Source organism: Perna viridis, chromosome 7, assembly GCF_037379345.1.
Source record: "Perna viridis isolate PV_CMFRI_1.1 ecotype Kerala chromosome 7, ASM3737934v1, whole genome shotgun sequence".
Classification (NCBI taxonomy): domain Eukaryota; kingdom Metazoa; phylum Mollusca; class Bivalvia; order Mytilida; family Mytilidae; genus Perna; species Perna viridis.
In genome coordinates, this window is record NC_142451.1 from 33,032,501 (window position 1) to 33,057,032 (window position 24,532).

A 24,532-nucleotide genomic window follows, 5' to 3' on the forward strand; every position below is an offset into this window, starting at 1 on the left:
CCTCATTCTGGTAACACAAAACTGCAATAGATTTCAGTGTTGGCATCTGTACCTATCGACAGAACATAATACATTCATGATTAAATGTACAAAATCAGAAAATGTGACATTTCTATAATTATGCCCTGTTCAACACTATGCAGCTAGAAAATGCACCAGGAAATGAAATTCACAAATTTTGTACCACAATGGACAAGTGTACAAAGTTTCATAACGATGTGATCAAATACTTTTTAACAAAAACTTAAATTTCTAAAATGTGATCCAAAAAAAATGTAATATAGAGTGTAACTAATACTGAAGCTTACAAACAAGGTAAAGTTAATATATCAATCTGGCTAGTACAAAATGACACAAAGTAGAACATTCAAAATTCTGATAAAGACCAAAAATAATGGATTTAATTTAAAGAATGAAAGCATTTGATAGTTTACAAAACCGATTTATATAGAAATTTTATATTGGTATTTATAAACACCATTTCTATCTATTTCAATATTTACTCAGTCATTTAAAAAAGTCCACAAAAATGTACATCATTACTGGTACAAAATGTATTTATAAACACTGATACCTATGTCTTGAAGAAGTATGTAGGTTTACATTTAAAAGATAAAACTTAACAAGAAATCATTGGGATGGTATTCATCTCTGTGGGCCCACCATGATAATTAAGCTATATATATGTAATGGATTTGGGAAAAAGTTACCAACTAAAAATTTTTTTAACAGAAATATTTACCAATTAAGAAATAAGTATGGAATCATATATATTCTGAACACGAGTTTGTCACCCCCAAAAAAAAAAGGAGTTTGACCTTGAGGTCAAAGTTCAAGGTCACAGGCCAATATCCATGGTATGCAACACATTGTCTTTGGGTGTTCTAACCACATGCCAAATATCAAAAGCCCACATGGAAAAACAAAATGTTACAGTCCGGACACAAGATTGTAACAGACAGACAGTGTGATCACTATAGGACGAATGCCTCTAATAATTCACAGGCACATAGGAAAAATAAATTACTTTATAAATAGATGATGTCAGTAAAGGTGCAAGAGTGGCTAAAGCTCCATTCATACACAGTTTCTCTTGATGTTCTTTCATCTATAAAAGAAAGTTGGTTTTTTTTTTCATTTCATGTACATTTTCACTACAGATGTTTAGTTGTCTGAATGATTAATACAAATCAAATGAAAAATTTACTTATAGACTTCTAGTATTTTATTAAGCCCCTCTTTCTATAATTCCTGAATAAACAAAATGTTGCACTCTGCCCTTTTTTTGTCAAACCTGAAAAAGGAAGACAATGTACAAGTCAATATGCAAAAGCAAAATACCAAATATTGAAGCATTCTTCTGTACAGAATTGATTACTGATAATACCAACTGCCTATTTGTATTGCAATATACCAGAATGGATTAACCATAATGGAAGCAGGAGGTTTAGCATGCTACAATACCTGGTTTAACCCACGATTTCCTTTGAAATGCTAATTTCATTTTTGGACCATTGCAAGTATTTTCAAACTTTTCTGGGTTTTTTTTTGGATTAATATTGCAATTTGTTATATGGATTTTCCTTCTGACTATTGCCTAGGGTTTATCAACCTTAAATTGTCTTATTGCCATTTATTTTCCTCCAATAGAAGCTGAGAAATCTATAACAGGAATGTGTAATGGCCAAACGCACTGGTGGACAATCAAAGTGACTGCAAAACAGCCTTGGGGTATAATAACTCCACATTCAAACATGGTGCTTTTTACTTCATGAAATAACACTGGTTCTTTGAAAGTAGTGATTTTCCTTAAACAACAGGTAATCAATTATACGTACTGTACAACATCTTGAAAATATAGTTGTAATACACTCCTGTGTACAGATTGATTTTGATATAATGTTGATCATATGGGGTATCACAGTCTTGTTCTAAAAATATATATAAAACATTTTAAAAAATATACTATTGACTTTTTTACTGTTTATAATCATAATATAATGTACTCATATACTTTCAATTTGCCCGACATCTGCAAGGGCATAGAAGGAAAAGAAAATACTGTTGTTTTGTTTCCAGTTAACTTCCTAAGACATTTCAAGTAATGGTAATTAAATCTTAAAAAAAGAAATTTGCAATCACTTGATAATGCATAAAATATAATTTTCTCTTCCTTGATTACATATTATTACAACTGAAAACACTTAACACTTCAAGAATTCAAGAATAAGTTCTGGCACTTCAAAATCACAAAGTTTGAAATTGGCAATTATCAAAAGGTTTGTGTTATAAATTTATATTTCAATGGATTTTCTTCAAAACTGACAAAAAGGGGAAAAAAATTCATTGTAACTTGAACCAAACCCCTCCCCCCAAAAAAAATCTAAACAATATCAATTGTAGAAGTTAGACTTATTTTAACAAAATGAAGAAAATCTAAATGTGACTTGTTTTATGTATGGTATAGTTTTAAAGTACATATACCTCAAAGATCAGTTGTATAGGTGGGTCATTCATAAGGTATATTGTTTTCAGACATCTCAAGCAAGCTTCAACAAATTTTACATTATTGTTGGTTATTCCTGAAAACACAAACAAGTGACAAAGATAAAGGAGAATGTATCTTTTCTGTGCTTTTTAAGCAAAAATTATCTGTGAAAAGGGATACAAAATACAAAAACACTGCACTTTATGACTATTTCGTTAAGTTGTCTTTATAAACTACTAGTATCCCCTCTTAAGTTAAGCAAGAAAAAAATCATTGACAGAATATTCTACAAAATATCTCTATGTGAGAAGTAAAAATCAGTGATTTTTTAAACAAAATAGGAATGAACAGATTCAATTTTGAACCAAAGGACAACATGTTTTTAATCTAAACTGTACATCCAATATCATAATGAATATTTCTTTAATGAATGAAAAAGCTCATTGGGATTTAATTGAAATTGACACAAAAAATACCTTCTTTTGGGAAAAACTATTGATAAATAATTCCATTACAGTGAATGTATTAATTTTTGCGGTGTACTAATTTTCGCTTTTTTGCGGTTGCTTCAAGAACGCAGAATTAGTAACCACAAAATATATTCACATTAATAAGTTTTATGACCATTATAATCATGGTTTCCACAATTTTGAATAGAGATTTTGTTTTGTGTAAGGGTCGTATCATTCATTGCAATCAAGTATGGATTTATACTAAGTCTATTATAAAAACATATATGGTAAAAGTATGTGGATTATATTTTCTAAATTCATGATCTTGTTTATATAATGATTTGTATCAATGGCCAAAGAGTACCGGTACTGTCAGATAAAAGAATAGAAATCAATACGGCAAAAACAATCTATTCACAAAAAGAACAAAATGTAAATGTCAAACACACTACAGGTAATCACTGATAAAAGATTACCGTTAAATACACATCCTGAGAACTGTCAATAAAAAGTTAGTCTGTAAACATGCAATTATAGTATCAAAAGTTAATTTCTACAATTAGTTACGGCTTGGGCAATTAATTGAGTTCTTTTTAGTTTTACAAAAGAATACACTGATAAATTAAAATGGCCATAGGAAACTATATATGTGGACTTGTCCATTTGTTAATGTCATAATAACGGCTGTCATTAATTCATTGAAATATTGTTGGTAAAATAACTGATTAAATGAGTAATCAAACACTGCCCAGACTACTGGAAAACTTTATTTCTTCAAGCTTGAAAACCACAAAAATTAATACCTGCGAACATGTCAATTTTTCAAAAACTGCAAAAATTAATACATTTACAGTATTTACCAAGCACAGGGAAACCTTTCTTAACCAGATCCCTTTTTGATTTCTTCATATCAGTTTAAAGTATTTAGATCCTTTATAAACTGAACATCAATTTAAACAAAAACTATTCAAAGTCCAAAAGTCTAAGATCAGACAAGTTTCATTGTATCATAGGGACAGAGCATCAGCGTAGTCCTACATATGTAGATCCTCTATCAAAGCATGAATGGCTCAAAATCTTTCTGTCAGAAGTGACATATTATAGAATTGACGGAAGCAGTTAGGCTTTGATTGTTTGAACTTTTAACGCAGATGCACATCATGTGATATAGAAAGTCTTGCATATTCCTGTTCTTTGAGACATCAGTGATATAACAATACAATGGTACATTATCAACTAAGTTTAATGCAATTTGAAAACAAATAGCTCTGTCCTTCATTAGCATAGCCTTAAATCATATTAGTTTTGAAGGCTTCCTTTTACATCGTATTAGAGACTAATCATGCTGAGTTCCTTACCAATCAATAAAACACTAACAGAACCAGCACTAACAAGCATCACTAAATCCTGCTCTGTTCCTTTAGCCAAACTACCTAGTACTATAGCTGCCTCTGTTCTCAGTTCTATAGGGACACCATCATCAATGATCCACTGAAGTAACCTGTTCATCAATCATCAATACTTAAGAATTCATGTAAATCATGTAACCAAATATTTGTTAGTTTCACATTTTAACTATTGTAAGAGAAGTAGAATATAGAATTTGTTATTCAATTGAGAAAGCTTTTGTAATTACATAAAAAAAGAATACAGAATTGTTAACACAGATTGTTGTGCTTAGAAAAGGAAAATCTATACATACTGGTAGATGCAAATTTCGAATTACTTTCAACAATTTCTTTAGATATCACAATTCATTTGTAGTTATCATTCTTCAAAATGAAATTTTATTTCTTTTTTTTTCAAAATTTCAGCTTGAATCTCCAAAACTGATTAAACAAAGACTTTAAGCACAATTAAGGTACACAATTTTTAAAATATAACTTATTTTGAAGAGATTTGGTTGCACACGAGAAGATTGGGTTATACATCAAATAAAGGAATCCAAATATATAATAATTGGGCCTTTTATTTGTAGTCTATAATGATTTGGAGAAGAACTAATTAGGATAGTTATCTTCAAATGCTGCTACAAATATTCATAATAACTTTGATTACAATTTATTTTTATCTAAATTTTGCAATTCAAATTCATCAACAAAGTATAATATCACTTATAATGAGAATAGGTATGGTAAAGATGTCAAAGAGACATCAACTCCACCAGGAAGAAAATGTCAGGCCAAGGCCACACATTGGTCTTAAATGAACGATGAGGAAACACTCATACCACAATGCAGTCTGCAGCTGACCCAAAACATCATTATACACATGTACAGTTACATGTATGTGTAGATACAAACCTTGGTATAATTCCCTGTTGGACAGCCAAACTTTTATATTTGTTGTTACCAATCACAGAATTCTTTAAATTACTGTAAAGTATGGGAAAAAATCACCAAGTGTAAAAAAGTATTACTGCTTGAAATAAAATGTACATAAGTAGTATTTATTAATATTAGTATCAATATAATATATATTGACTAAGACATTATCATATGAATGGGAGGCTTGCAACTTTCACTAGACATGTAAGTTGTTACCACTACTGAATAGCATGCTAAAGTTAATGGCACCACTGGGCACTATAGATATATGGTTGAGCTGATAATAATTCTCATTAAACATTCAAAATGTATACACATGTACATGGTACTCAACATTAAATTATAAAAATGTGTAAAAAATCCATATTTTTTTTTAATGAATTATGTAATTACCGGTAGTCATTGTCACACTACAAAGTAAAGTAACTGAAGATGAATAATTATTCATGATTTTTTTTTTTTTTTGCAAAAACTATACATGTATACATACATGATAGAATCCATCCATTTTCCAGCTTCATCAGCCATTAAAATGCTAATACTGTCCCACCCTGTGTCAACTTCCTAAAAGTATAAGGAACATTTTTATTAAAAACACTAAACATTACAATAAAATATTTCAGAGATTTTTTTTTTTTTTTTTTTTTTTTTTTTTTTGTCATTTTTCCAATTTTTCTACCAGATGTTTTCCTGAACATTTACAACAGTGAATCTGAAAATTGCAGTCAAATACTAGAAAAACTGTAAGTAATGCTCAGTAAGTTGATACCCCTCCCCATTTGATAACATACATGTACATGTACATCTTTTGACCTCCCAATTGACCTGGATCAAAATTTTACATATGAGGTGCACTATTGGGAAATATAATGATGATTATGTGAAAATTTCAAAATTTCCATCTAGTTTTATATAAGAAGTAACAGATAAGAAATGTTCATGTTTTATTATGTGAAACTTCTAAAAATCTTAAATACATACAATGGGAATATGTAAGTTAAATGAATTTCCATTCCATAGAAGGAGTAACAGATAAAAGGTTGGTATCCCTATTTGTTACTGAAGGAAGGACGAACACTCATATCACTACATAGCTCATGTGGGGGTATAATAATAGAAAAAAAAGTTAGTCACTAGTATTTCCTTGTAAAAAATGACCATCATCTGAAACTTGTATTCTTAAGTATCTATCCAAAAACCAAGCGGGGGTGATTCATCTTATCTCATTATAATCATTGAAACTGTATAAATACATTTGTCAGGTCCTAAAACAACTCTTCCTCTCGTCATGTCCTTGGATCTGCTACTTGTCGTGGAATATTTTTTGACTGGTTATAGTCAACTGTACACTTAATGACATGCAAATTAGTAAATATGACATCATGAATGAGATTGTCAAACTCTCCTATAAAAAAATATTTGGGATTTAGAAATGCATGAACCACCCATTATAAGCTTCTGCCTGTTTTTTAGGCAGAGTTGTACTCAATTGAGCATTTTGACTGAATGCAATGCATCTATCATGTATGCACTCACCTTATTGACTTGCTTGTCTGGTTAAGGATTGTAGGGTTTTTTTAATTTATTCTATGCAGAGAGTGTACGGTAATATAAATGGAGAATATATTCATCTTCAAACTGTTTTCTTACAACAAAACAGACATTTGTTCTATCTATAAACATTTTTTATTCAACATGGATTTGTATTTTATTATGCCTTCATCTTATATGGCCAGATGGAAATATAAGTTTTTGGCATTGGAAATAAAAGTAAGTATATATTATAATGCGAGGCAACAGTAAAATCTTTTGACTTAATGGAAAGTTGCACAGTTCTGGTAAGCATGGTAAGCAGAGTAAATTAATCAAGTATTTCATAATACTGTAGCCAGACCTTATCCCTTTTGGGGTTTGACACTGGAGATAGATGGTCAAAAGAAAAAAATACCTCCAGCCCGGAATCCCACAAGGGATTATACAGTACTATAGCTAGACCATGCCCATGGGCTGATATTTTATTAAGTTATAGATACAATTTCACGTATAGCCATGCCCAATGCCAAAAGATCTTGATTCATATACCACTTTATGCAGATGCATCTTTATTATCGATTCACACCCAAATGTAGTCATTCCAAACTTGTATGTACAGTATGAGTCTGACTGAAGCTTGTTTTTGTCAGATATAAGGTATCGTTTTCTTCCAAATCTAAATTCAGTAACGTTATGTCGTGATCGTGAAGTCAAACTAATTTAATTATCTATACTAGACTACTTTACCATAGCTGTCTGTAGCATGTTGTGCTCAAATATCTAAAACTGTTGTGTAATTTTGTGTAGCACGAATTTCTTTTGTCAAAACCACTTAGGTTATTAGCCGAATCTCGGTTCAACTTGGTTAAAATTTTATGCGTATGTCAATTCTCCCACCTTGTTATTGGCCTAACGTGGTAATCCGGTTTTGTAAAAGAAGTGTGGCCATGTAATTTGTAAACAGGAAGAATGGCTGAGGTTTCTCAACTTCTCGATCAAGAAATCCCAGAAGGGCGTCAACATTTACAAGAAAGTTATGTTAATCTTGACAAGGTTGCACAATACTGTAGAGAGAACTACTTGAAGGTAGACGATAAAGCAGAATTGACTATTCTCTTTTTTTTCAAAATCACGGGAATGACGGTCCACACCGAATCAAATCCAGTGATTGACTTAAAAAAATATAAGTATGAATGAAATACACCATGTAAGCAATAAAAAAGAAACATTTAATACGAACACACACAGTACTGCTAATATGAAGTAAGCAGTGCCTAATATAGGCAAGCATCGTGAGCTTCAACAGATGTCTATTTTTTTTTACCCTTAAATGCAGCTCAAGCATTATATATACTGGGGTACCCCAATTCCGTTGGTAAAAATGATATTCTTCCTATTGATTTACCAATCAGACCAGATGACGCTAATATAATTTATATTTATACATGTGATAAAGTCATTCCTTCAAAACTGAAGATTTGTCATTTTTCAGCTGGAGATTTGGTTTGAAAACTTGAAAACTGGAGGTTTTTTATCTGCGTTTTGTTTTCATGGCGTAACAAGTCAAATATGTGTAAAACTTATAGAAAACCTTGTATTAAGTCTGTTTCCATGAGAAAAAATGCAAAATACTCTATTTGAATAGTTGTAAAGACCTTTCCGATGGAGTAACACTTGGACATTTTAATGATTTTATTTATTATTGACAATTCAGTGTATCGAGGATTTATATATCGCTCCTTGGATATATCTACTATGATTAATGAAATAATTTTCATTTAAAAATTGTCACTACGTGCATGATTTTATTTCAAAGAGTCATTACTGGCTTGGTACCACTTTAACTTTGACTACCAGGCAGCATTGAATTTGGAACAGTGCTTTCTTGGCAGGAGGTGCTGAAGATGCTATATTACATTTTGGCATTTTGATGGTTGATGATTGTGAAAGTGTTTTAAATAGAAAAAAATCACTTAGATCCTCCATTGACTTGGATAAAAAACAAGCCATACTTCGAGTCATTTTCAGTGAATGCATGGTCAACGTTTCCATAACCATCAAAAGATCATATGTCCCACATCAATATTTACACCAGTCCCAATCGTCAGTAATTAATCGTTTGATCAATTAAGCGTGTGCTACTAAAACTTTGGATAATTGTCAGTCATCACCTGTTGTTATATAATCATTAGACATCTTTTAAATTACATCTCGTCGATAACCACTAAAGCCCTAAATTACTGTTTATGACCCTAATTAACGGTAATAACAGTTCACTGTCCGAAATTTGTTTATGGTATAATGTTTGGAAAGCGGTAGATTTTCCGTTTCAACAGTAGAATGGTAGGAAGGTTCTTATTCTGGTAGAATTGAAATACCGCTTGTAGGTTCACATGTATATATATAAATGAAATTCAGACATTTTACTTTCCACTTCAGTATACTATGTCATGTCACGTGCATGTCTTTATTTAATTAATATGGGGTAGGCATTGCCTAAATCAGCGAGCACCATGAGCTTTACCACACATATACTGTCTGTGTGAGACTCTTAAAAATAACAAAGGACCGTACAAAAAGGGGGATCGACCCAGATAAAAATGTTTGCTTCGCAAATGCAGTATTTTTGTTTATAACTAAGCAGCAAGCAAATCCAATAATTTCATTTGACATTCTGCCTTGTTAATTAATAGGGGAGTATTTTTTTCAATAAATCAATAAATTTTGTTCCTTCAAATTTCAACCTCATACCCCCTTTTCCTTCGCTCTCAAAATGGTCGATAACTTTATAGCACTTCACAATACTTTACATATTTTATCCCTTAAGGGCATCTCTAGCAATATCCTTTTCAGTTTGGCCCGTTAGATCAATCTGCACAGATACCGGAAATATTACAGTTCTCCATGGATGGTGGGAATATTTTACACATGTGACATAAACAAAATTTAGGCGATAGGTACAAATTACAAACAAGAAAATGATTTCCTTTCCTATCTTAGAAAAGCTATGCTTCAATTTGGATGATATAATCGAAGTTATATTTTTTTTCCAAGGGGGGGTAGGTTCTTGACAACAGCAACAGTTAAACAGTGAAGATACATGTACATACATCCACACCTTTTCCGAACTCTTTAAAAATATCATATTCACTTCTTTTATATAGTAAAAAGAAAATAGAGAAAAACTCAAAACTATCAGAAAAGGTGAATTTATTTTTACTGAATTCTAATCTTAACCTATGTACTTTTATTTGCTTGGTTTAAGGAAGCAATGAATTTTCTCCGTAAGGACAATTACTTTCTGTTACTTCCAGGACTTTTTTTTCGTTAATATATTGGGGAATCTAAGGGAAATTTAGACAATACATGTAATAACCGTAGAGCTCATACCGCTTCGCGGTGCTTGCTATTACACCAGTGAATGAAAATCAAAAACTATCTGCCATTATTGTTGCCTTACCCCAAATCTGCATTTCCGGTGTGGAGATTAAACAAGTATGGGGAGCCACATGGGATACAATACAATTCCACTAAATAAATAGAAGTATGCTAGTATTGGATTTATTGAAAAAAAAGATAGTACTGGACAAAAATAACTGTATAGAACCTATTTTTAGTCTAAAACAGAAGTATTTATGTGGGGGAATTTAAAAACTTTGTTTTTTAAGGCAAATTATTTCAAAATGATGTTTATCTTATTTCAATTCCTATTCAAATAATTATTTGATTGAAATTGATTCGGAATTGAAATAATTTACAATTTTTTAGATCACTTAAAATTGATATACTGTAGCGCAATCTCAATCATTAGATTGTTGAAACTTGCTTATTTTTAATTGATAAATATTCAAATATTCTTATATAAGTATTTTATATACCGTTTTTTGTGCAACTTATTTTTCGTTTGAATCAATTCTAATATAGAAAATTAAATCATTTATTCATTTGAACAACTGAAATAATATCAACAACAAAAAAACTGTCAAACAAAAATATCCATTCTGCACTGCATTAAAGGCAAATTACAAAGCATCGGGGTGATACTGTTTTTTTCTTCATTTTTTCAGATACCTGTAAATGAGAAAGTATCCCAAATTAGCTTAAATTTGTTCATTGTGAACTTTTTCTATTGTTAAATACTGCATGTCTATTAATTTTCATTGAATTTTTCCAAGTAAAATGTTTTTAAGAGAAGGGGAAATATGTTTGGTATTTTAATTTGTCTAATCCTCAGAAAATGTTCATTTTTTGTTAATCTGGCTTTTCATAGTTTTTTCGTATGACACATGACAGACTTTGGTCATGTGATAACTGTTTGGGAAGCTTTGCAAATGGCAAACGATAAATCAATATTGATTGATTTGTTTCATGCATATTTTCTACATTTCCAAAAGGGATTAAATAATATGGCATACAGAGATTTTGGAAAAGTTGGAAATATTCTGTGTTGAGCTTAAAACTTGAAAATTACCTGGAATACCGGCAATCTAATTTTTGTTGTTATTTTCATGAAACAAGCAGGGTTCAGTGTCTGCAACCTCTGACCCAACCACATGCAATCAGTTCTGCAGAAAAAAGGATATTAACAATACACTGGAATTAGTTATACATCAGTATAGTTTTTAGTTTAAGTGGACCTGATCTTAAATTGTATAACAGGGCTGTAACGGTAACTAGGTTCTTATTATGATGAGGCCAAAAGGCCTTCAGAAGCTCTGAAGTAAATGTACTCCTACAAGGTAAGAGGTTGGAGTTACATTCCGGCATACCCAAGTGCCATATTGCATACCGCTCGTTCCCACATTCTCTGAAATCTGCAGAATTATAGTAAAATATTTACCATTTAAAACATGCTATACAGTGTCTTTACCCTAACATGGGAGAAGGTGACTAAACAGCAGAAAAAACAAATGAGCTACCTAATGAGAAAATCCAGCAATCCTGGAAATTCTATGTAATAGCATTGTAAATGAACTTCACATTTGGTTTTCAGCATTTTGAATGGGTACACCCTGTTGATAAAATTACAGATTTTAATTTGCGAAGTGAAAATATTAAATTAACTAACAAATTGCCATACCAACTTTAAGTTCATTTTGTCAAAAATTTATTGTATTCTGTTAAATTAGTGACCTATTTCAAAATGGCTGGTCACTTTGATAACTGTCTTCATTACAAATGTTTTCTAAGTATTTAAAAAAAGATTAGGATTTTTATCACTTGATTTCTCCTGGGATAAACTTCTCTCATGTAAATAAAATACTTAAAATATTTTAAAACAAATGTTTTGAAAAGTCATTTTCTTGATGTCTGAATTATAACTTAACTATAGAAAAACCACATTCCCGTGTACCTTCAATCATACTTGTATTGTTCATTAAGTAAGCTTGAAACCATACGAATGTATTCAATGTACATATTTCTGTCTACCATAGAAATGGTATAAGAAAAAATGATACTCCACTAGTTCTCCTTTTACTCCCTTCAAAGAATATTTTCCCCATGGTGCAATTTTAAAATGAAGACAACAACAGTCAATTTTGAACTTTTACCTTGAGAATGTAAATGATAGTAAAGGAAGTCATGTTTAAATGCTGTATAATAAAAACATATTTGTCATTTTTTCAGTCTCCTGATAAAAAAGCTGCTTTAGAAGAGACAAAGAACTATACCACTCACTCTTTAGCCAGTGTTGCCTATCAGATTAACAGTCTAGCTACAAACTTCCTCAAGCTTCTAGATCTACAACAAAATGTTGTTGCTGAAATGGAATCTAGTGTTAATTATTTGTCACAGGTAATTCAGAGAGAATAATTATATGTATTTTTAGTTAGCAAGAAATTATAAAAATAATTTTAAATTGTAGATACAATACATGTACTAAGTACAATAATTGGTTCTGTCACTTTGTGATCCTTCATTAAATTCTGATTTCTTGATATGGTGGTAAATTAACATACAATGAACAAAATCTTGTTTGTAACAGATTGTTTTCCAGTAATAATCTTCTGGTGATTGTATCATGCTTTCAATATAAAAGTGTACATTCTGTTTAGATGATAACTTGGTTTTTATACTGAAATAAACTACAATGATCTTATCCTTTATTTATCTTGGTTGATTTTTGTATTTTGAGACAATGTAGAGGTTTAACTGATGTCTTATTAATTTATTTAGAGTTGGGCATCAGATGTTTTTTTGTTATTTACAGACAGTCAATATACACAAAGAAAAGGTTGCTAGGAGAGAGATAGGTGTACTGACTACAAACAAATGTTCGACCAGACCTCTAGGTGTGAAGAATGGTATTATATTTCCTGAACAAAATGAAAAACCAACCAAATACCAACGTAAACCCATTGATTTTACCCTTTTGGATGAAATTGGCCATGGTGTCAAGGTAGGTTATGATTGAAGGTTAGACAAAGTAATTATTTTACAGATGAATTCAAAATCTTTTAGAGAGATAAAAATCTTTTAATATTCATCACAAATAAACAGACACCAACATTCCTGAATAAAAATGGTTTGATCTTGAACTTTAAAAGTACATGTACATTTAAATTTCAATCAACAAATGTCAAATAGTTAACCTTGCTTAAAGAAAAAAGTATAAAATTTATGAAGTAGTAGACTTAATTTGTATTTCACTTGTATCTTGACAAAATTTATCATTAGAAATGTGTAAGTACTGTTATAGGTAGGATATTCAATAGCAATGTTTTGTATATTTGTTGAACCAAAATCTTGATTCTTAAGGAGATCTTACTTGTGATTAATTTTTTATATCCTGATTGTTAATAGACAGGTGGAGGACAGAGACAACAGCCTTCTAGGACACCATCAATTGCTAGCCAGAAGTCTGTCAATCAAGCTCCTACGACCCGCCCTCCAACTCCACCACAGACTGGGCCTCCTCAGGTACCAAAGGGCCCAAATAGGACACCTGCCCCACCTGTAGCTCCTCCTTCTATCCCTGGAAACATCCAAGGGGCTGGACCTTTTAACAGTCAGGTACCAAGTAATTACTCCATGGGACAGATAACTGCATTGCCTGGGCAACACAGTAAGTGTAAATGATGAAAACAACATAAATAAGCACAAGTACAAATAACATATTATTATTAAGTAGCTGTCTTTAAAAGAATCATGCAAAATTATAGTTCAGCGATTCATTCGAAAAAAAAAGTCACATATTTTTTTTTATATACGGTAGCTTTAGGCATTTCAACTGATGGAATGGACAACAATTTTCATATGCAACCTTCTTGTAAAAGAGTTTTGCATTAAAAGTTTATGAGCATGTTAGCAAAATCAGAATTATCTCCCTTTGCTAGAAAATGATGTTGCATTCCATTTAATATTTCCTGCCACAAGAAATGAAATTGTAAGAAACCTTTTGTGAATTTCAATTTTAACAATATTTTAAAAACAAAAATTTTGACCCAGAAATCATGATTCTTAGGTTGACAGATACAAATTTACAAACACGGCAATACTTAGTTCTAGCACTAGTCAGCATTTACACAATGTTTGACATGTCGTTGTGAAAAAAAGGACACACATTTACAATGCTGTTCTCAAGAGATTGTGTTCCAAGATGATGAAACTTACCTACCTACCTACTTATCCTCTTTAGTCTGATTGGAACATAAGGTCAACACAAAGTCTCTCCACTCAGTACCGTTTCTTTGCATAAACTTCTGCTTCACCCCATGTCATTTTCAACTCATTTTCAGTTGTCTTTTGCCATGTTGTTTTTAGTCAGCCTTTGTCTGTTACCTTGTGGGGTCCACCTATGGGCTGTTTTTGTTATGTCTGAGCTTTGCATTCTCAAAACATGATGAAACATTGACCATTTAAAGTTTGTCATGATCTTTAATTCAAGAACTGTTTTATTTCTTTGATCATCAGATGACATTTATTTTCATCAAATTTTGATGAAAGTCAAATGACAGATCTAAGTAATTACATGTACCTATTGATCCAGTACATCCAAAAGTAGGCAATAAGCAGTAATTTGCTCTTACCATATCATATTTTTATATTCCACCACACGAACTCCAAAGAGTTGCATGTCTGGGAGTTTTCTATTAAAGGATTAACAGCCAGCTTAACACCTGGAACTTTTGAAAGCTAGGTTTATCATGAAAAAGATTCTACGTTTTATATACCCACTGGATTAGCATGGTGGTACATTAGGATGGGATTATTCTGTGTGTCTGCACATCCTTTCATTCATTTAGTTATTCATCCCAATGTGATGTATCTACATTGTATTTCACATTCAGTGTTTTGATGTGATGTATTTCAAATAGATTTTTTTCTTTCTATGAATTCTAGCGCAGAACATGCCTGGACAAAGAAGAGTCAGTACAGATAGATACAGTCAGAATCCAGGGGGACAACCTCCTTCTGTTGGTATGGTACACCCTCAGGCTCGCCCTCAGGTTATATCACAGACTTCTATTGGTATGATATTTATGTTATCAAGTCTGAATCATAATGAATTAGGTTTATTATAGTTTAGCTGCATGCTTGGTTATTAAGTGGATTATGTGATGTTTATAACTGTTGTTAAATGTTGTTTTCTTGTTATAAACTCTAAGAAACACTGCAATTCATACAAGAATGTACACTTCTATGCCATAGATGTATCAAAGTGGGAAAACTTTGTGCATTGATAACATGATTGATAACCAGCAAACTTATTTAAACGTAACTTGATTAAGATCTTGTAATGTGGTGAGACATTTTATCAAATCAGTGATTCAAGTTTTATTTAAAGATTTATTCGAAATTTTGTTGTTGTGTGCTTTTTGGTATACATTTTAAATCTTAGTCTTTACAGTCCTAAATAAGTTAGATAATTTTACTTGTTAATATTTTTAGTTTTTGGGAAAAAATAATTTTTTGTACACTGACAAACCAAACACAAAATGTTTTCCACATTATTTTGTATTATCAAAGTCACACAAATTTTTACTTAAATTAAGATGCAAACTTTCATTTGTTAAGAGATATACTTATGATTGAATTTCAGCATGTGATGTATGTAGCATAAATTTCAGGTGGTGAAATTTTAACATTCATACTGAACTTGAGAAGTGACCTTAAAAAAATTATTTCTCAGGCTGAAAATGTTCTCATTAAATTTTTGTTTCAGTATACAGGAAATAACAGTTCAAAAAAATGTTAATATACATAAAATGCTCACAGTTTTATGTGGTTTCAACTGCATCCTTTAGCTTACCTGTCTCTTAGGGCCATGTGAGCTATTGCCATCACTTGGCATCCATCATCATCATCTCTAAACTTTTCTTAAAACATCTTCTTTTCTCAAACCACTTGTCAAATTTTAATGAAAGTTGGTATGAATGTTTCTTAAGGTATTCTGAACAAAAACTGCTTGGATGCATCATGTAATTGAGCTGTTGAGAAACTTGGCCGCCATATCTATTTACATAACTCAGGTGTAAAGCCACTTATTTCAAGTAATATCTCAATTATGAGGGATAGAGAAAAATGAAGATGACCTTACTTCATCTGCCACTGAATGGCAAAGAAGTGAACCAAGTTAGTGATTCAGGCTCTTGGAAGCCTCTAATCATGTCTTGTCAGTGCATTGTTATTGACTGTGTTTACAGTAAAGCTGGCTCTAGATAAAAACTAATTGGGTCCAAAAAACACAACAACTTAGCTCAAATGGTGGTTAGAAATGTACAAATTAACTTGCATGTTAGAAGGGTTTGTGGGGTGTTTCTACCTCAAACTTCATGTATGAATGGGAAAAGGGAAACAGAACTTATCAGTTTGTGTACCTGTTATCCCTATTCTTATTAATGTGTGAAGGTTGTTTTACATTGTAGATACTTTTGCTTTAAGTTATGAATGTATATTATTTGCGGTAATGGGAATAACAATTTAATTAAAGCATTCTCCCCTCTTAAGATGTTGTATGGGTTCTTAATGTATATCTTTTATTGTATAATGATTGATTGTTGGGGTTTAACGCCTGAGCAGCAATATTTATTGTACAAAATTTGAAAACTATTATAGATAATTCATATATTAAGGCTAAGAAAAGTAATCAGTGGTACTTAAGCAGCAATACCAGTGATGCATCATTATTCTTCTTTATTTGTTCAACTATAGATTTACATAATAATGATACAATTTTAATACACACAACTTGTAGTTTAAACTTTTAAAGGGTAAAGCAGAGGGTGTTGTAAATCATACTATAACATGTTTAACTTACATGTAATAATAGCACAAGAGATATTCCAGTAATAAGGTTTGATGAAATAAGACTTAAAATCTTAGTACATAGGACATTTTAAATTGAAATCCATCTCATTTTCATTGTCATTTGATACAAAAGTATAAGCAGAATCGACTATAAAAGTTTGTGTAAATAAGCTAGAATGTAGTTTGTTTTAGAACTCTCTCTATATGTGATTACCAGTATTTTATTAAGTTAATGCATTCTAGAATTAATATCTTAAATTAACATTTATCTTTTGGCTTTCTGGAAAGACACAAAAAAGATTTTAAGAGCTTTGCTGAATTGCCATTTGCTTTTATCTGAAAGAAGCATTTTCTTATTCTTTAAACTTTAAAAAAATCTTTCTTCATAGTAATTGTTTGATTTAAAATAATAATGCATGGTTACCTGTCATTATTAAGTCTGACTCTATGCACACTTTTTATTTGAAAGGACTTTTTCTATTGAAGAAGAAAATAAACAAAAATAAATTATTGAAATTTTAACAAAGTGGAACTTCTTCCACGGTCAGTAGATGTCTTTCAAGCATTAACAGAATGGCTTTTTAGTTCTGCATGTATGTTTGATGTTGTGTTTTCCAGATAATTTGCCACCACCACCTTCTCCAGATGTGGCAGGAGATACAAGAAACAGTGAAATTTTGGAAGGTCTGCATGTCATAATGTTGTTAGATTCAAAAGTTTCTGTATGGCTTAAAATACAAAATGTACTAGAAAAAAAATGACAGGCTTTGTTATATGTACAGTGGAACCTGTCTAAACCAACCCCCTGAATTAACCAAAGACCTGTCTAAACCAGACACTTTTTGAAGTCCCTTATTAGTTTGAATGTATTATGAACCTGTATAATTTAAACAATGGTTTAAAACAAACATAATCTACAATGTGAAATAGGTTAGGACAAGACAGGTTTGACTATTTCTTATACACATTTTTTTATTTGATTTAATGCCTGGTATGGACTTATTAGAAATGTGTTGCTTTTTTTCCCAGGGATTTTTTCTTTTGATTTTTTGTTTTTCAAACTTTTTGTTATTAAAATCACATCTATATTTGTCCGCATTTTAATAGCGATATGCATGTAGACCAAAATGAGGTTTAATTTTATTTCTGCTTAAAGCTGAAGGATGTTCTTTTTGTTTCAATCTTTTCTGTTTATTGACAAAATTAACATCTTAACCTAGAGGCCACACAAATGTCTTCAATATTTGATTGATAATGATGATACTCTGTCTGTGAGTTTTTTGCAGGGACTTAAGTTCTGTAGTAAGTTGTTCACAACAGCTGAAAATTAAATCCATAAATATTATTTAAATGTTAGAATTGGTAGTTAAGTTGAAAAGCTGTTTGTTATTTGTGCTTGTTCCATTAATATATTTTTATCTATTATAAAAAACTTAAATTAGTACCTGCAACAAAAACACTTATGATATACAGAACATGTATAACTTGGATTTGTCATTTATTAAATGATTAATATGTCTTATTGCAGCTTCTCCTCCTTTACCCCCACCCCCACCTGTACAGTCAGATCAAAGCTTTGATTATCGAGGAGCCCCTCCTCCCCCACCCCAGTTTACAGACATGGATGATGAACCTCCAAGGGAGGAAGACCCTTATGCCCCCACTGGAGGCCTCAATATGCTGACACAGGACTGGGTACCTAATGTGTATTTGGAAAAAGGTAATACTTTTCTTGGATTGGGATCAGTGCAATTTTTTCAATAGCTTATTATTCATATTACATGGCCCAATATAATTTGTTCAGATTGTCATTTTGTTTTTTGTTTTTTTTGTAATTACAGGATTCATGACAGATTTTTAACAGTATCAATGTTCAGTCAAACTTGATGTGCAAGGAAAAGGAAATGCCATGTCAAGCTTTATTCATATGAACTTTCTTGAATATTTCTCATATTCCATTTACATAGCCTGTTCCATGCATTTGATTTGCACAGCTGAATCATGTTTTGGTCATTTTCTAAAACCATATTAACAATACTTACAGTTACCATGAAAACAGCTGAGGTCATTGAAAATATCTTTAATGGTTTAATGAATTTCAAATTTCTGCATTATCAGACTTATTAAATGATCAGTTCAGTAAGAAATTAACTCATACAAGATCTACATTGAGTGACAAATGAACAAAAATAATTCTTATGATGTTGCTATGGTAACTTAAATTTGATCTTTTTTTCAGAAATAAGAAAATTAGAAATAGTAGGGGGTGGGGGGGGGGGGGGCTGCTAGGACATTATTTGCCACTGTTAATATTACACATGAAAATGACTAATTTTCTAATAAAAAGGGGGTGCCAACCCCTTGCACCCCCTTCTGGATCCGCCACTGTCAGTGTCTTTACAAAAACTATTCAGAAAAATTAGTAACTTGTTTGTAATTGAACAAGGATTTGGAGATTTTTAATATACATGCATTTCATTGCTACAGCATAAACTTACATGGGTAAGCTAAAGAATCTAAAGACTGCTAAAATTTAACACTTTTTAAATGCTTAAAAGAGGCAATAACTATCGCACATATACATGTATCAATATTTTTTCTTGTTCCTGATTGATAAATCCGTCTTTAAACCATTGGTGGACTCTTAAAATAAATTGACCATTTCTGTAATCTTGTTTATATTGAAACGCTAGCTTAGAGCATCTAAGCAAGGTAAGAAGCCTTTTTGTATGGATGTGCTAAAAATGCAAAAAGACAAGCCTTTTTTCCCTAGAATTTCATAATGGACAATGAAGAGAATACATATTGCAACTATACATATGTATAATCATATTTGAAAGATAAAGTTGTTTTATTAAAAAAATAATTTTTTCCGAAGTTCCTTCATAGCAACCATTATTTTACCATAGCAACAAGTAAAAATAATTAAAAAGAAAAGTCATACAACATTTTATATGCTGTAGTATAATACTGTGTTTTCGTAGTCATTCAGTGTCTGTAGATGATTTGGTTTCCAGACAGTGTTTGTATCAAACTTGAATTATGTGTTAATACTTATCCCAACTGTTCAATCTCTGTGGTCATATCAAGCAGTGGCTAGTGAAACATTTTATTTAACATATTTTACACAGTGTATTTGCATTTCTTCAACTAAGATAAAATGTAATAAAGCCCTAATTATGATTTGGAGAAGTATTTACTATATTTCATTGCTACAGTGTAAGCTCACATAAGTTCGCTAAAGACATGATAGTTTGGTAAATGTTACACCTTTTAAATGCATGAAAGAGGCAGTAACTATCACACATGTAAAGCTTTTTTTAGTTACTGACTTTTAAAGTTCTTAATAAATCAGCTTCTTAACATCTGGCATTTTATCTGTCACTCATGAAATAAATGTCTTTTTGATGTGGAAACCTTACTACTGGTAAACATTGACTTAATGTTCTTATCGAATTGATTTTAGGTCTTCCAATATCAATTTATTCTAACTTCAATTTGTGATTAACAGCTGTGCCATAAAGGCACAATATGCCATACCCATGTGAAGTTGGATGCCAAATGATGTCCGAGGGAAAATTCTCACATTTCTTAAAATAGAACAATAAAAATAATCAGTGATAATTTTCTGAAGTTTCTTCATTAAATAGTTTTGAAATGACCAAAATTTGACAAAAAATGGGATTTCAACTTTAGGACAATCATTTGTATGCCATAAAATATTCTTCAACAGACATGGTATTAAAAGGAAGCAACTACCAACAGGCTTGCTTGCTAAACACTATTTGATCTTGGTGTTTTGAACTAATACATGTACAATTGGAAGTTGAAATAATCTATAAATGAAACTTGATTGTTATATATTAATGTTGCAAAAACATGTATTTCTTCATAGTAAATTACTGGAGAGAAAAATGAGGGTCACAGTGATGTACCTACTACAGAACTCCAGCAGCAATATTTTGGCCAAATATTCAATGCACAACATACCATATAGCATGATCTTATATTAAAAAGAAAACAACCAACGATTCTTGTTGAGAAAAACTTCAAGTTCAAAATTTAAGTATAGAAATGCTGCACATGCATTTTTTATCTAGCAGAAAAAAAACTAGTTTTATAAGGCGGTCATGTTTTTGCATGACACTTGAGGCTTTAGTCCTTTATGACACTTGAGGCTTTAGTCCTTTATGGAAGACATCTTTAAGAAAACTTCTTAACAGTTTCAATCAATCAACATTACACATATTTTCACAGTAATTCTGATTGAAATAAAATTTTTGGCGAAAAATTGTCCAGTAAGTACCCAATGGAATGAGCATATAACTGGAAATTGAGCTTAGGTTGAGGATAGTTGCATTATTAATTATAAAAGGAATCCATTACACTTAAATCCACAAACTGATAAATTGTTCTCATCATGACTGAAGCTTTTATGTATTTGTGACCATTTTTAAAGTATGCTTTGTTCATTTTGATTCAGAACCGATCTCTCTGTAAAGTAGTGGTTGAATATACTGGACCAAATATTAACTGATGATTGGATTATGGTTGAAATTTTGTTATCTATTTGCCTTCAATGTTTTATTCTTTCAGCTTATCTAAGAGTGGTTTGTTAAGTTGATTAAACTTATGATGTCCTTTATCATTAGCTAAATTTTGTAAAAGTAAGTAGATAGTGTGGTTCTGGATGAGTAAATATAAGCAAAATAGAATTCATTTTCTTTATGACTACTGTCTACCTTCTGTGTAACTTCTACTTCTGGCTCCTTTATCATGGATATACCTGGTAGGTGTTAAGTGGTAATAAAATTTATAAAAATAATAAAAATAAAACAAATTGCTGTAACGTAGGGCAAATTCTAACTTAACATCCATTTAAACCTCCCTACATAGGTTGTATTGAAAGTGGTATCAGTCCAATTCAAATGCAATTTAAGTCCAATTTCAAATTCATTCTGTGTCAAAAATTTAAACACAAAACTCTTAGATGTATTAAGCTTGAATTATGTGTCAATAATTGCCCCCATACAGTCTTCAAATCTTAAATCAACCTCTTGGCCCCTAAAATTATGTTCTTAGGAAGCCTGATGGACTTCCAAAAATTTTGGGGTGTTGTAGTGTTCTGTTTATTTTTGGGTTCTTTCACTTATCTTAATAGTCGTCCGAATTGAGCGTTTTTTGTTAATGTAATTTCATTATTACAGGATTTTCTTATTACTAGACATAGATTCAGATGATTTAGGACTTTAAAAGAAATGTTTTCATATAATTTAAATTTTTTTCGGGCCACTTAAAAATCATTTGGACTTCCAATTTTTGTAACTTTGGAAGTCAGAATGGATTCTGTCTGAAAAAGTTAACCATGAAGACTGCCAAATGTTTAGGGGTCAACCACAGCAGTCATATCAAACTGTTAACCAATGAACAGTAGATTTTCTGGTGTTTTGACTAATTCATTTGACAAGAATATCTTTTTTTGTGTGGAGAAAATCTTTCATGACAAATTTCAGTAATGACATGTGAGGTCTTCTTAAAATTTTTCTAGAGTAATGTCACCTTACATTTTCCCTGAACATTACATTTTGTGTAATTTGGTTATACACGTAGCTGATATTAATCATAACATATCATTTCAGTTATTGCAATCTATGACTATGACGCAGACAAGGCAGATGAATTGACCTTTACAGAAAACTCTGTAATTTATGTGCTTAAAAAGAATGATGATGGTTGGTATGAAGGAGTGTGCAATGGAGTTACTGGACTTTTTCCGGGAAATTATGTTGAACCTTGCATGTAACAATATTCTATGTAATTTTTTCATTGATAATGTGAAGCCATACAATAAAAATGTACAATTCATTTGAAATAAAAAGGATGATTATATAATGACTACTTTAACATTATATGTGGAAGTTTTTGGGTTTTTTTTATTACTGAGTACTGCATATTTCATCAGTTCTGTAAGTCAGCTAACTAAATCTTTCAAATTTCCCTAAAATGTAATCATAATGTTACATGCAATTTACCTTTGAAAATATAATACTTGTTTTCAAAATGAATTTGAAAACAATATATTCTCAATATAATATAATTATTCAATACAGTTGAATTTTGGAGAGAAAAAAAATATAACTGTCAGAATGTTAAGTCTTTTTGTGACATAAGATCATTTAAAACTACAGTAATTTATAAAAGTTTATTTTTTCAACCAGATTTAGACAAAAATATCTTGCATATTTTCAGTTTTCTTCCCTTTTTTTACATGTGTATTACAAGAGAAAAAAATGTTTTTTTCATATGATATTCTATCCTGTAAAGTCTATATCGTTAGTATTGTCATTGTGTAACTACATGTATATTGAAATTTATTTGTGATACCCTGTATCAACATGACTCTAGTGACCATTGATTGGTACCAAATTAAAGGTATTTAAAATTTTCAGATCTGTTCAAATCTTAATTTTAAGAATAATCTCATTTTTACATTGCTGTTGTGTATTTCATTGTTTCCTAATGTCAAATATTCTGGAGAGGCTTGGACTTTTTTGTGCTTTGAAAAAGAAAAATATTAACCTATCTATTTAAAAGTTTAAAAAGTGTTCTTATTCATAACTGCATTTTTTTTAATCCCTTCATAATAGTTGTTGAAGATTCCACACTGTTTATACGTAGCTGGTGTATTCAATGCCTTTATTTATGAAGATATTTTCAGCGTTTGTATTAAATTATGATAGAAAGTTACTACTTGTTGTGTTTTGAGCCTTAATACTCATTGAGAATACTACACATTTATGTGTAGATTTTGTTGCCTAATAAATGCAGGTATTTTTTTCAATTACTGTATTTTGATTTAGATGTAGATAGAACTCTATTAATTAGGTGTTAGAAAAGTCTATGTTTTAATGATTGATATATATGCTACCTTATTCTTTATTTAACTGCAAAACTTTTGTCAACCTATTCACAGAATGTCAAAAAAAACAATAGGCTTCTGTGAAATAATTATACCCCCAGGTTCGTTGCAATTATCTTGGCGCCTGATGGATGGATTGATTTTAGTTTATATTAATGGGTCATATATTGCATGCGAATTTGGGTGCTGTCTGATTTTAACTTCATGTTCTGCATCACAAAAACTTGTTTCTCAATGGATGGATTAATTTCACATTTAGTGTGTGGCTTCATAAAGATTGGGCATACACTGTAATCATTGTGAGGTATACAACAATGTGTGCAACTTCATGTTTTAGTTTTTGATGTACATGTATGTTCGTTTGACACCAGTAACAATTTCTGTACTCCATCAGATTTCCAAGTACTAGCATTTTGGAGAATTTTTACAGCACTCTCAGGATTACAGTCAGTCTACCCTTGATTGAATGATCATAACCCAATAAACTGTCTTGGCACTAAATGGACATTTATGAGATTTAAACGTTCTAAAATTCATAGGTATTTTAATCTAAGTTTGACAG

At 31.0% G+C, this 24,532-nt stretch overlaps 2 protein-coding genes across 4 annotated transcripts in view; one reads left to right on the plus strand and one right to left on the minus strand.

Annotated features, from left to right (window-relative positions):
• Positions 1–7,655, minus strand: part of LOC148612366 (armadillo repeat-containing protein 8-like) — a 21,496-nt gene extending 13,841 nt beyond the window's left edge. The window contains exons 1-8 of the mRNA XM_088593721.1: positions 7,548–7,655; positions 5,758–5,831; positions 5,244–5,315; positions 4,299–4,441; positions 2,485–2,582; positions 1,839–1,931; positions 1,028–1,108; positions 1–52 (exon numbers count right to left, since the gene is read on the minus strand). The exon at positions 1–52 is cut by the window's left edge and continues 24 nt beyond it. Of these exons, the coding sequence (XP_088449847.1) occupies positions 1–52; positions 1,028–1,108; positions 1,839–1,931; positions 2,485–2,582; positions 4,299–4,441; positions 5,244–5,315; positions 5,758–5,831; positions 7,548–7,565 (631 nt within the window). The 5' untranslated portion in view covers positions 7,566–7,655. The remainder of the gene's footprint in view (positions 53–1,027; positions 1,109–1,838; positions 1,932–2,484; positions 2,583–4,298; positions 4,442–5,243; positions 5,316–5,757; positions 5,832–7,547) is intronic.
• An 88-nt stretch (positions 7,656–7,743) lies between these two features.
• Positions 7,744–23,798, plus strand: LOC148612367 (abl interactor 1-like). Of its 3 annotated transcripts, XM_088593726.1 has the most exons (9): positions 7,744–7,886; positions 12,429–12,596; positions 13,012–13,200; positions 13,605–13,866; positions 15,144–15,272; positions 17,670–17,735; positions 18,580–18,771; positions 19,539–19,553; positions 22,691–22,829. In XM_088593726.1, the coding sequence occupies exons 1-8, from the start codon at positions 7,770–7,772 to the stop codon at positions 19,541–19,543; spliced, it is 1,128 nt and encodes a 375-aa protein (XP_088449852.1). In that variant the 5' UTR covers positions 7,744–7,769; the 3' UTR covers positions 19,544–19,553; positions 22,691–22,829. The 3 variants fall into 3 exon arrangements, with proteins under 3 accessions (XP_088449852.1, XP_088449850.1, XP_088449851.1); XM_088593724.1 differs by lacking the exon at positions 19,539–19,553 and having other exon boundaries at positions 22,691–23,798; XM_088593725.1 differs by lacking the exons at positions 17,670–17,735; positions 19,539–19,553 and having other exon boundaries at positions 22,691–23,798.
• Positions 23,799–24,532: the final 734 nt, after the last annotated feature.